This window comes from Apteryx mantelli, chromosome 16 (assembly GCF_036417845.1).
Source record: "Apteryx mantelli isolate bAptMan1 chromosome 16, bAptMan1.hap1, whole genome shotgun sequence".
NCBI classification, from domain to species: Eukaryota; Metazoa; Chordata; class Aves; order Apterygiformes; family Apterygidae; genus Apteryx; species Apteryx mantelli.
Window position 1 is genome coordinate 14,798,882 of NC_089993.1, and position 13,546 is coordinate 14,812,427.

A 13,546-nucleotide genomic window follows, 5' to 3' on the forward strand; every position below is an offset into this window, starting at 1 on the left:
GCCGCCGCCTCCCCGGGAAACCACGCCGCGGGGCCGGGGCCGGGGCCGGGGCCGGGGCCGGGGCCGGGACGAGCCGGGCTGCGCGGCGGCTGGGCGCAGCGCCGCGGCCGCCCGCGGAGCCTCCCCCCGGGGCGGCGGCGGCCGACGGCGCGGAAGGAAGGAGGACGGGACTAATTTACCTACGGAGTCAATCTCCAGGAGGCGCTGCAAGTCGCGGATGCTGTGGATCTCGCTGTGCGCCAGCCGCTCGATGAGCTCCTGCGGGATCTCGGCCTCCTTCAAAGACACACACACACCGCGGGTCACCGCGCAGCCCCGCGCAGCCCTCCCTCCCCCCCTTCCCCCACCGCCCCCACCGCACCGGGCGTCTGGTGCTTCGCGGCTGGGATTTGGGGTGCTCGGAGGGTGCACGGCGTCTGGGCACGAGCACGGGGGAAGCCCCCCCACACCCCCCGAGCCCCGGCGCGGCCGGAGCGCGCCCCGCTGCGCGCCCGCGGAGCTGCGCCGCGCACGGCCCGCGCGGCCCCGGCCCGGCGCGCAGTTTGCGCCCCGCGGCCGCCGCCGGCCGCGAACCCCCGCGGGCTCCCAGGGCTGAAGTTTGCCCGAGCGGCCGAAAGTTCAGCGCGGGCTCCGCGGGCGCGGATCGCCGGGGCCCCGCCGGCTCCCACCCTGCGCAGCGCCGGTCCCCGCGAAAGTTGCGGCCGCCGGCAGCGCCGAGCACCCCCCACCGGCCCCACCGCGGCCACCTGTAGCCACCCCGGCAAGCGGCCCCGCGCCCCCGCCCGCCCCCGGGCGCCGGTTCGAGCCCGACCCCCGCCCGCTCCGAGCCGGCCGGTCCGCGGAGCCGCGGAGGGGCGTTTCGGGCTGCACCCAGCCAACTTCGCCCCGCGGCTCCCGCGGCCGCCGCGGCGCTCGCTAACGGTGCCGGCGGCGTGCAGCGCCGTGCGCCGCGGGGCGGCCCTGCCCGGCGGCCCCGCGCTCCGCTCCCTGTGCAAATAATGGCAGCCCCTTTGCACTGGAGTGAGCGGAGAGGCGCGAATATAACATATATAGCTATATATATATATATATATTTTTTTTTTTTTTTTTACGCGTGCCTGCAGCCAGCAGCCCCGCAGCGGAATGCACGGTCATTCCCCCTCGCCTCTGGCATGCATGAAATGGCAACTCGCTTTTTTGCCGCGGCCGCGCAGGGGCCGGGGCAGGGGCCGGGGCCAGCGCTAGCGCTGCCGGCGAGGCCAGGCGCGGAGATGCCGCGGGGCCCCGCGGGGCCGCGGCCCCCGGGCGGGCAGCCCGCTGCGCTCCGCTCCGCTCCGCGGCGCCGGCTGCGGCGCCCTCCGGGCCCCGGGACCGCGGGCAGCCGGTCTCACCTACCTCGCAGAAGGTACAGGACAGGTAGCCAAAACCTATCAGCAAAACGCAAGCCCAGGTCCTCATCGCGGTCTAATGCACTTTAGACACGGAGGGAAGGCAACGCTGATGGAGAGGAGCTGCAGGCCGGCTCCTGCCGCGCAGAAATTCAGTACCATCCCTCAGGGGCGAGACAGCGGGGTGGCGCGGGGCTGCTCCGCATCCGCGGTGGCCGGGGCTGCCTTGGGGCGGCGGTGGCTTAATCGCGGCGCTGCCGGTGTTTGTACGTTCCCCTCGCTACGGGAGCGTGGCTGCTCTCGTTTCTGCTGCTCTCGCTCGCTCCTCTTGGCTCTTAGGACTAGACCAGCCGGTACTTCTGCATATTTGCTTAGATCAGACCAAAGTGAAACCCAAGGAGTCGATCCGGAGCGCAGCCGAAACGCCCATCACCTGTCTGGGGCGGCTCGCCCCCCCGGCGGGCGGCGCTGGGGCCCGCCTCCCCCCGCCGCGCCGCGGCCTCCCGCTCGGGATTAGGACGGATGGATTTCTCTATTTGCCGGATTTTCCCCCACCCCGCTAGGCTGCCCTCCACCCTCTCCCCCTTCTGCAAAAAGGGAAAAATTAAAAAAAAAAAAAAAGAAGATCTTTATTGATACGGATCGAAATGTTTCTCTTGCTGAGAATGGTCCCTCTTCCCTCCCCGGCTGGGGGCGAGGTTAAAAATAATAATTAATTATGGATAATAGCAGTGATAAATCGGAGCAATATTGCAAGATCTCGCTGGCTGCCTTGGTGCAGTTCCTTCTCCACTTTGCACGGGAGAAAAGCGAGGAGGAGGAAAGAGAAAAAAAAAAAGAAATATATATTATATATATATATATATATATATATATGCAAGAAGGTTTAAATCCCAAGGGGATCGGAGACGAACTGCAACTCCTGGCGGAGGGAGGCTTCCCGGGCTGGCTGCGGAGCGCTGGCCTGTGTGGAGCGTGGCTGCTCGGCGGAGCAGCATATAGCGCTGCCGCCCTGCCATGCGCCTCCCCCGGCCCTCCCCCGGCCCTCCCGGCCCCAGCCCCGCAAACAACAAGTCGTGCGGGTGCCGCCAGCTGCAGCCCCTGCTCCGCGGCCAGAGGGGCTCTGCCCACCCCCGGGGGGGGGGGGAATATATAATAATATTAATAATAAAAGGAAGAAGACGCGGAGCCGGCGCGGGGCCGGGCGAGCGGGGCAGCCCCCGCCGCCCCGGCCCTCTGCGGCACTGGGGCGGCGGCGCGGCGAAGGGCTGGAGCCGCTGCGCAGCGGCCGCCTGTGCCCTGCCGGCCTCCGCCTTGTGCCCTGCCTCCCCTTCAGGCGGGGAGGGCTCGCCGTCACCGAGCAGGGGTCGCGTTCGTGGGCTTTCTCTCTCTTTTTTTTTTTTCCTGCGGGGGGGGGTCCTCATTTTTTGCAGAAGGGGAAAGACAGGGTGGCGGTGGGTTGTTTATTTTTATTTTTATTTTTTAATTTTCTGCTGCAGCTCAGCCTTTATTGCACGGAGAAACTCCCCCTCCCTTAAAAATAAAAAGCCCCCCCCCCCCAAAAAAAAATAAAAAATACCGAGCAGCGCGGGGCGGCCGTGAGCGGCAGGCGCCCTCCGCCCTGCGGCACCTGGCTGCGGCATGCGCGGGCGCGGGGCTCCCCGCCGCGGCCGCGGAGGCGCGGCGCCCCGGCCGCCCCCGGCCCGCCGCCCCCGGGGGCAGCGCCCCCCCCCCGCCGCCTCCCGCCGCCCCGCGGGGAAAATGCCCCTTCTCCCCGGCGCGCATTGGCACAAGGTGCCTGCTGCACCCTGACATCTCCCTGAACTCATTGTGATTTAAATAACAGCCCTTTCTCATCTAAACAAAGCATCTTAATAGCAGATGCAAAGAATTCAGCTCATCTGAAAATCCAATAGCATTTAAGTGGATTAACTGCAATAACACAACTGAGGAGTGATACTATCCCTCATGGAAGACAATAGACTGTAAATGCACAGCCAGGGAGACTTATCCTTTCATCTCTGAATTTCCTTCAGCATTTCAAAAGCGAATGCTTTCTAGAAGCCCTGAAGGGGTTTGCACGCTACTGGCTTGGACATGCTTCTAGGAAACAACCTGTGCTTTAATGGGCACTTTGCAATTGCATAGAAGTTCCCACCAAAACAGAAGTGGCCTTTCAAGTACGTTTAATTCTCTCTCATGATGTCATGTAGACTTACAGGGTGGTCTCCAGGACCACAAGGGGGGGGGGAAAAGGTGGGGGTTGAAAAGGGAGAAAAGGAAAAGAGATGTAAAAGATTTGGAAGCACTTTAAAAAGGGGAATGCTTTTTTTTTTTTTTTTTTTAACAGCAAACGCTGAGCCGGTGTGGAGCCATTCTCAAATGCCTTCTGATAAAAAAAAAAAGAAGAGGTTTGAGTGCCACATTGCAGCAGACCCGTCCTTGCTGGCCGCACTCAGGCCGGCAGGGTAAGCCGGAGACAGACCAGAGCAGGGCATTTTGGTAGCTGCCGTCACTTTCTTACATGGGGGTTTACATCACAGAAGCAAAAAGTGGTGACTTCAGTTAAAAAAAGTCTGATCTGCACTTATCATTTGCTGGGGTTAAAGAAACAACTCCTATGGTCTGGGTTGTCATAGTAATAAAAATAATAATTACCAAACAGTGAAATAGATTCTGACAGTACCGGTCTCGCTGAGCATTTACTTCTCCTTTCTTCATTCATTGGCTAATGTGCATCTGGCATCAGCATTGCTGGGTATTTGTGTGTAGGGGGATATCACTTTCAAGTGATATTCCCCTATTCAAGCCAATGTGGAGATAATTTCTACTGTATCTATTGTTAAGAAGTCTTTGCAGTTTTGATTTTTCTTGCATTTCCCTCAATTTTATGAGAAACATACTGCATCAGCATCTTTTTTAAATCTGTCATTGTTGAGCTCAGATAAGCATCTTTCCTCTGGGTCGAGTTACACTTGGAGTAGCTTTTAACATTAGACTGTTTATAGGGATCATTGCAAATATTTGATAATAATGAAAAATATGTAAGATCCCAGAAGAGACCAAGACCAGAGAACGTGAATAAAATTCACACAAAGATTCTGCAAGCAGCTTTATACTTGGGTTGTCTCGCTGCTTATGAAACAAATTTTCTCCTTGGGTGTTGGGTGATATAAAAATGCACTTGCTCAAAGTTGTGAGAGTTTTTAAAGGATTCAAAGATATATCTGCATGAAAAAGACTGTAGAAGAGAAATAAAGAAAGCGCTTTACTTCTGCACAGCACCCTTCCTACAGTCTACAGGTCTACTAGACCTGCGTGAACCATGCATGAAATATTATATTCTGTGTAGAACCTACAACCACACATGTGGAAAGAGTGACAGGGGGGCATTTACAGTTTTAAAAGAAAATCAGTACAAATAACAGAGCATCAGAAAATTATGTTTCACCCATTTTTATGTATTTAACAGGAGCAAGCAAGATAGTGCTTGTCTAATTTAAAGGTGTTGCACATACTGTTAAAAATCCCTCAAATGTTAGGAATTAGAACAGAACATTACAGACGGTTGAGAGGGAGGACCTCAGGCTTTGCGCGGCACTTGGCACGGGGGGGACGTGCTGAAGCTCCTTCATACAGACACAAAATGAAACTACTTCAGTGGCACGAGTGGTTTCCACAAGCGGTGACGCATAAACCCAGGGTGCCCCCAGATCAGGTTTCCAGCCCCGTTTACACCTCTCCTTTAAACCAGTGCAGGCTCAGGTGTCAGAAACACGGCTAGGTCGAGCCACGTGGTGGGACCAACTCATGTTTCAAAGAAGCTTCCCGGGCTGCAGAAAGGGTGCACGGGCTGGGGGGGCCGCCGAGCCGCGGCGGGAGGGCAGGCACTTCGGGACTTTGCCTCATTGGTAATCACATTAAAATGAATCAGAACAGAATGACTTTAGGGTCGTTTTTTGGAGGGAGTGGCCTCCTTTTATGGTAGTGGGCTGTTTGGGGCTATACGAAGCAGTTGAGTGCATCCTGCTAGATATGTCCTGTCACAGCAGCTGAAAACACAGCAACAGCGGGGAGGATCCTGGCTCCACCAATGGACCATAAGAAATGCTCTCAGAGCTTCAGACCCCGCATCGCTGAGCATCAGTGCTGAACGATCTAATACCAGGGATAAAAGTTCAGAAAATCAAATCCAGAAAGCGACACAGGAAGCTCACCCACTTTGGGTGGTTTCTCTCTGTTTTTGAATGTTCTTTTCTTTGGCTTGTAGTTTCAGAGAGGCACGTGCCCATGGTAGGGGTAGGTCATCTTCCTTCTTGCTCGATTGGCACCTGCCTTGGGACGCGCCACAAAGATGTCCCAGGTGTGAGTGAAGTGCAGGCACAGGACTACAAACGCAGAACGCTCTTAGGGCAGGAAAACCAGGCTCTTCCCTGAAACTTGGCCCACGAAAAGCAGCAAGGCAAGATGCAAGGAGAACAAGCAAGACACTTGTTATTCCAGCTGTTACACCTACAAATATTATTTCCTCCTTTTCCAGCTCTTCCTTTTGGATCCCTTCACTGGCTCCGTCCTTCTGGCGGAGCTCTGTTTTCTTTGAAACTTTCTTTGGTGCAGCTTCCCAGATGCTTTCATGGTTGATAATTTTCAAATAATCACAAGATGCAAATCTGCTACGAGGTTTCAGTTAAGCGGAGCGATCCGAAAGGACTCCGTAAAGCTACACAGAGCGCGGAAGGTGAATACGCAAGGTAGCTGCGGCCTGTTTGGCCTGCGAGGGCCAATAACTCCAAGCCACGATATTTCTGGAGACCCTTTGCTCTGCTGGGAATGGGATGGGTCCCATGAGAGCCTTCAGCGGGGGGCAAAACCCACCTCTGCCTGTAGCAGTGGGTTGGCAGGAGCCACGGCAGCGTGACACACGCTGCACCTTCAGAGCTGGAGCCCGCGCTCGCAGCCCTGCCAGCCCGGGTAGCAAGATACCATGTTTAGGCATTAAGCTAGGCCACTCGCATACCGGCCCCGGGCACTGTTTTCGTGGGTGTAGGAAGTTGCTCCCGGCTCTCCACCCCTATGGGACAACGGAATCGCTGCAAGTCCAGGACACCTCCTGCCCGGTGGATTCGGCTGTTAAATACGGGCTGCGTTTTGTCAGTAATACTTAGTTCCTCCAGCTGAAAAACTGTTAAAGTACCAGCACAGTTTAAGGTATACGAGGTCGGTAGACTTTGTAAATGAAAGTAATATGCCATGGCCTTGGCCTCCAGGGCCCTGCGCATGGCGTGCTCATTTATCCTTAGCAATGTGGGTGTAAAACCCTGCTCCTCTGACTCAAATCAAAGCCAGTCGCAGCGATCCTGTGGAGACTATCCAGGATGTAACTCAGCCATGCTAAGTACCATAAAACTGTGATATTATTCTTCATTGTTTGTAACTTGGAAGCCTGTAGAGGCCTAGCTTGGAGCAGTCCATTTTATTAAGCTCCATCCAAACACAGTGAGATAGTTTTCTTCGGAAGAATTCGTATCCTCAAAGTGCAAGCCCAGTTTGTGTTCTGGTATCCATGCAACCTTGTTGCTCCTACAACATTACACATTTGTCCTGTGAGATTCCCTCCCTTACAATAAAAACGCACGAGAACGATACACACGTCCTCGGCTCCGCACACACCAGAGGCCGCAGGATCCAGCTTCTCCCGCAGGACGCAGGAGATACGGTGACTGCTGTAGTGGGATAGCTAATTTATTGTGAACTGCAGGTGTTTGCAAGGGCTGTGAAGTTTCCTAATTAAATTTCTGACCCTTTTTGTCACAGAAACCCAGTTAATAGGAAGGAGAAGAGCAAATGGAAGGATTGTTTTTCTTTGCTTTTCTTTTTTTTTCAAAAGGTCTAGTGTAGAGTTATGTACATTTTTCTTTTCACTTTCTTACATCTTCTGGAAACATAATGGCCTGGTCCTCCCATAGCTGCTGGGGTGGCGGTGGCCAGAGCAGAGCAGACAGCCCACGCTGGGGCATCCCTTGCCCATCCGAACGTCCTGGGGAATTCGGCGCCCTGCGACTGCTTAATCTCAATACTTTGTGCTTATGCAGTTTCTCACTCAAAGCCAATAAAGCGCCTTCATAACCGCTCGGCACGTCGCTAATGGGAAATGCGGAGAGGACACGGTGAAGCGAAGTAACTCGCGCTGCGACTGCGGGCACGCTGCAGATGGGGAGCCGGGAGCAACCATTGCCAAAGCCCCCTCTGATCCGCCAGCCACCATCTCCGCTTCTCAGGGCACGTTTTTAGCGTTGCCCAACTGTATCCCAGGTCCAGCTGAGACTCCTAGAAGCCCAGAGGACACGTTCCCTGCATTGCCACCACAACTGGATTTCTTCTTTCTTGCAAAAAGTGAAATGCGGAACCATCTTCCCCATCTGACTGAATATAGCGTTTGTTTACCTTTAAACAGCGTTTTGTGACGCTGTACCCATCCATTTGGCCACAGGAGCCCTTCCTTACGGGAAAACAGTGAGAAGTGCCACGTTAAGCCGGACTGCGGGGAATGGCCCTTTAAGCATTGTCTGTTTAACTGTAGCACGATCTCTCCTGCACTCGAGTGCTTTCCATAAACAGCAAGTCATCCTGGAAGGGGAGGGAGAGGATGATAAATAATCCTGTTATTCATGCGACTGCGTTCTTTCACGAAACTGGGAAAAGGCAAAATAAAGTGGCGACTGTGAGGCTGAGAAAGAAATTCAAGGGAGTGGGTTGTGTTGCTGCAGTTATTTTGGGCTAGAAGAAAATCTGAAAAGAGAAAGGTGAGCGGAAAAGCTTTAAAACACCAAGAAGGAAGCCGAGAGACAAGGGGTAAAAGAAGAGCTTTCTCTGCATCCCGGCTTTGTGTCTCGACTAACTCAGGGCAGCAAACCCGTGGGGAGAGCAACCTCACTTCTTCTCCCATGGAGCTGCTGCTCGCAGGCAGGCTCCGGCAGGACAGGCAGCGCGGGGCACCCGAAATCACCGCAGCTGCCTGCTCCCAGGGCGGGAACCAGAGCCCCCGTCCCCGCGCCGCCCTGGGAAGCAACCCGGCCCCGTGCTGCTGCCGAACCGCCAGCGACCAGCCCGGCCTTCAGTTTGCGAGCGCCTTGGGGCAAGAGCATCTTGTGCCTGGGGAGCCTGTCAGCACCTTCACGGCTTCGGCAATGACACAAGTGCGTTTCAGTGGTGTGACGTTTGGGATTAGGACGAGGCGAGCCATATATTGTTATAATCTCCAAAAAGTGCCTCTTTCCCCCATAGCTTCGTGCCATCGGTGCAATTCCTGCAGGCGTCCAGGAGCTTAAGCCGTTGCAACCAAGGCGGCCTTGGAGCCTAGGTGCTGTGCGTGGAGAGGCAAAATTCCTCTCCGTGTCCTAGATACTTCAGATGGAAAAAAAGGGAACATTTAAGACGTCAGCCTCTCTGCTAGTGTAAATGGGACCAGCTCCATTTCACTCCAGTTCGGTGTCTCTGTTATACCATCATTGCATGAAACTCCCGTTAAGGCAAATGGGAATTACACATGGTGTGATGAGAAAGCAATAGGTACCTTTGTAAATACTGCAAAATCACATGAGCCGCATGTATCTTTCCTGAGACACCCTGCCAAACTAGCAGGTGGTTTCTACATCAGGCCTTATATTAACACACTCCTACGTATGTCTGGCTGCATCTGCTGCATTAATGATCATTGGGTGCATAATGGCTGGGTTAGTTTGTGAAGTTAAATACCACGGGCAACAGCCCAGCCACGATGCCTGCTAGCGTTAAACCGCTCGCGCTGCTTCTGTTCGTATCGCGGGTCTTATTATCGCCTGGTCCTTCTCTATGAGTTTTTCTTTCTTTCCTCCTCTCCCTGCATTTTTTCCTTGTTCCTGCCCATTCTTTCCCCTGTTCATGGTTTCCAGATCTCCCCCGCCCCTTCGTTTTCTCCCGCTTTCTCCTGTCTCTTTTCACTTTCCCTGGATGCCAGAGAGGAGGAACGCCACGGCCAGCCCCGATGCCTCACCTCACCCCAGCAGCCCCGGGAGCAGCGGGGTGCTCGTCCAGCTGGGGCATGTCTGGCGTCCAGGGTAGCACTTGGAGGCCTGTGGGTTGGAAACGCTGCCGTTTTAACTCCGACCGCTCTTAGTCGCTGCTATGGAAGTGAAAAAGGCCAGATGGCGATTGATGCAGTTTGAAAAACCTCCTCTACTTTTACTGTAAATGCAGACATCAAGCGCAGCTGGTGGAACTATGTCCGAGTTCAAAGCCACTGAGAAAACATGTGCCCTTAACAGTACCCAAGGTAAAACTCTGGTTTTCCTGAAGTCAGTGATAAAACTTTTCAGGGAATTAGTCTTCTACTGTAATTACCAAAGACTTTTGAAATATTCTGCGGCCAGGCATGCAAGTCATTCAGAAACTGGGAAGGGCCAAATCTGAATTCGGCTATCGTAGGCTTCTACCAAAAATACCCTACGTTTGTAGGGCCTTAACTGAAGCTAGGCAGAAATTCCCGAAGGTGTTTGAGAGTTGTGTGTGCTCAGCTGCCCTTGAAATGGGGGGGGGGGGGGGCATTACTTAATGAGAAGGATTTCAAAACTACCCCTCTATCCTCCTGTGTTTATAATTGAGATGTAAAAATTCAAATATCCATGCTAGTGTGGTATCTGTTTCCATTGCCCATGCTTTTAGTCTCGGGCTTGTTGTCCTGGTCCTTCGTGGGGGTTTCCCCTTTGGTCCCAGGCTGCCTTGGCTGAAGGTTTGGTTTCCTGCTGTAGTTCCATGGCGTATGTACACACTCAAACACAGCAGCTGGTGGATCTTATTCACGGCTTAATCACTTCCCTCTGGAGGTGTGCGGTGTCTGTGTGGTCTTACTCAGGCCCAGCTTTCTGAGGGATGCAGAGGCAGGGTGCAAGCACAGCCCAGATTCAGCCCAGCACTGAAGAACATGACTAACCGCAAGCGCGGAGTAGTCTGTTGACTTCATCAGGATGGGTCTGCTTCTTTCCCCAGCATGAAGCAGCTCCACCCTTTCCATCTCATGGTCATCTCAGCATCACATTGCTAGCAGCCCGCTGGGCTTCCACACCTCTCAGCTGACTTTCCCCAGGCCCTCTCTGATCTCATAACCACATCTTCCCCGGCCGGTCGCCGTATGGCTTGGTCCCACCCTCCGTAGGGGTTGGCTGTGTCACTGCTGCTCTCCCGTCCAGCTGGAATTCCCTCCAACGCCCTGCAGCCGTCTACCCCCATAAATGCCATCAGAAAACTTGGGCTGGGAGGGACTTTCTGCATTGCATCTTGTGTTTCTTTGCTTCATGGCTGTGTAATTCAAACTGGCCGTCGATTTAATTTGAAACGCCATTAGGCCAGAACAAGGCCTTGGCATTTGCAGCATTTGAGAAAGATAAAATAGTGATAGGGAGCCAGATGACTCAAGAGACTGGAAATCATCTATGGAGCCTTTAACTTCTACGTCACTGCTTCGAAATGCAGCTCTGACCTGCAGTGAACTTCATGGTCTCAGTCCAATTTCTAGCATACATATGGTCATGCCAGAAAAACTTCCCTTGTGAAACACCGCCTGCTTTGGCTGGGAGGCCCAGAGAGGTATGTGGTGGTCTCCTCAAAGAGGGGGCAGTCCCACCGGCTGCACAGGAATGGCTTGTCCCAGTGACACTCGCTGTGCTCGCGCATGGGCTGTGGCGAGGGAAATGCAGTTTCCAGCACTGCCCGCTTGGCCAGCTTCCACGGGGAACACGTTTCCTTTTCTCCCAAATTAGCTTTCAAGCTATTTTGAAAATATCTGAGTAGCTGTCTCCCGAAGATGGTAACTCTGCGTTCCCAGAGGCCTGACTTTGACCGCACGTGTACCAGCCTCGTGAAAGGCTCCTCAAGGTGTGGGAAGCTTTGCCAAAACATGGCAGAAAGCGTAAAAAGCAAACGAGAAATCTGTGTCTGGTGTGTCCCGAGGATAAAAACAGTATGAGAACAAAACCTGGCCATGCACAGAGGAGCCAAGAGGCCATACTAGACTGAGTTACAATTTCTTGTGGTCTAGTCTTCCTTCCTTCTGATGGTTGTTTTCTAATTTAGCTATGAATGAAGAAAAAAGAAGCAGGTGCCAGAGGAGAGTGAAATGGTGCTGAAGTCATTGCACACGGAAGAGGAGAAAAGCAGTCCAGACCTCCAGGTTTCATTTACCAGAGCCACAACAGTTTGACAGTGCTTCAGACTCCTTTCTGCTAAAGACCTTTACCATACCTGAAGGCAACAGAGCCAAGAACCTGTTTCTCCTTGCGAGGCGCCTTGGCTTTGGCCTGGTTTGTCCCTCATCTCTCCTGAGCCCATCATCACCAAAATAACCCTCCTGCCTGTCCCTGCTAGCCCTGGGCTCCCCTTTCAGTTCCCACGGGTGGGAGATGTGCTGCCAACGTCCCTGGGGCTCCCGGCTGGAGGACCCACACCACCAAGCATCCTCCCGCGGGCTCCCCGGCAGCCGGTTTCACACTGCCCATCTGTGATCCCAACCAGGCTCTGGGGATCCGCTTTGTACCATTAGCCATCGTTTGGTTTATATTCGCGTATCAGGCTGTGACCCTGAACTGGCTTCTCCCTTTAAATTCCTTCCACTTGGCTCTGCCCACACTGTCCACAAAGCCTCGCAAAGAAAAGCAACTTGGAAAAAAAAAAAGGAGAAGAAAAACCCCTTCACAACAAAATGTCCTTCTCTCTCCAGGCATCTCTGCCCGCGTGGGGTTTCCCCACGCTGCCCCACAACCTGGACGCAGAGGCCGCTGGGTCGGGGCGTCCGGGCGAGCGGCAGGGGCACCCACGCGGCACCCGCGGGCTGCCCCTTCCCCGGCTGCCGGCGAGCAGGGAGCCTGCCTGGACTCACCGCGCTGCGGCAAAAATGTGCTTTTCTCCAGCTCCCCCCTCAACCCGCATCTCCCAGCATCTGCCCTTATCCATCCCCGAGTCTTCTGCCGAACTCCCGCAGGGGGGTAACGTGGCCCATGAGGCTTCCTGCTCCGGCTTTCACAGACAGGAAAATCCCCTTGCGATCTCATTCTTTTCATATATATATAAATATATATATATATATATATATATATAGGACGTCCACACAGGGTGGCGGTTACATGAGCGTGCTGGTGGGTGTCGAGCTTTGCATTTGCCCTCGTGAGTTCATGCCAAAAACATTTGCAAGTTCAGCTGGTTTGCAGGATTTCTCTCCCCCTCTCCTTCTCCCTTTCATGGTTATTTATGGAGTCTAATAAATGCATCCTGCTTCTTGTCCCCCTCCCAGCAGGCCATACCGCTTACCCCCGCCTCGCACTCGGTCTGCTCTTTGCAGCCCCACGGCTTTTATCGTGCCCTTGTCCTGCCCTGAATTCTTAAAGATCAGGCTTTTGGCTGCAGGCTCCAGGCGAGACTTTCAGTCAGATCAAAATAAATTATGTCATACTCATTGCTGTTATCAAGCCTTCCCTTTAGCCTCTATTTTCAGCGGCTATTTTTGGACGATTAATAATTTACAATGAGGCTTGGCAAAGCAATGGTTAAGGGACAAAGCTGATCTGACTCAGGAGCCCTCTGGACAGAAGCAGTTTTATAAAGTCTTAGAAGTGCTATTTTTTCTTTAGGAAAGGAGTGGATTTTTTTTTTTTTTAAGTGTTGTGAGAACAGGAATGTTTCTTTTTTAGCCAATTCCACATACTTTTTGTTATAGGAGAAGATGTGGTCTGAGGGTTTTAGCAGAGGCTAAAACAGGGGAGAACTGGATCTATTTTGGTGGTGTATCAAGTGAATAGGAAATAATCGAAAAGGCTCCATTAGAAATGAGTTTAACAGCAGCTCTCGGCGAGCCCTGGTGAGCAGACAGCCCTCGCCGTACCTGTGCTGCACTCGGCAGGCCCCGCAGCCGGGCGAAAACGCGAGGCTTTGACCCGTCCGCACCCTTTGGCCAAAATACACTCCTTTGATCACGCTCTCCTGGGAACTGAGGTTTCATGTGTATTTCTGATGTTAAAAAAGAAGCATTTTGGCACCCGCAGGTTGTTGCGACGCTGTTTCCAAGAGCGTGTATGGGGTGCGGACAAACACGTCCTGCCGAGGACGCAGCCCAGGCTCTCACAAACGCGGGCAAGGGGCAGCGTGCGGCTTTG

General features: G+C 53.8%; 2 protein-coding genes across 9 annotated transcripts in view; both read right to left on the reverse strand.

Annotated features, from left to right (window-relative positions):
• PDGFA (platelet derived growth factor subunit A) overlaps positions 1–1,911 on the reverse strand; it is a 120,183-nt gene extending 118,272 nt beyond the window's left edge. For all 7 annotated transcript variants that reach the window (XR_010885835.1, XR_010885834.1, XM_067306408.1 and 4 more), the window contains exons 1-2: positions 1,375–1,911; positions 180–276 (exon numbers count right to left, since the gene is read on the reverse strand). Coding sequence is in view for 5 of the 7 variants with exons in the window: in XM_067306408.1 (XP_067162509.1) it covers positions 180–276; positions 1,375–1,437 (160 nt within the window). In the remaining 2 variants the exon portion in view is untranslated. The remainder of the gene's footprint in view (positions 1–179; positions 277–1,374) is intronic.
• PRKAR1B (protein kinase cAMP-dependent type I regulatory subunit beta) overlaps positions 1–13,546 on the reverse strand; it is a 164,654-nt gene that overhangs the window by 34,310 nt on the left and 116,798 nt on the right. The gene's annotated exons all lie outside the window — the stretch shown is intronic.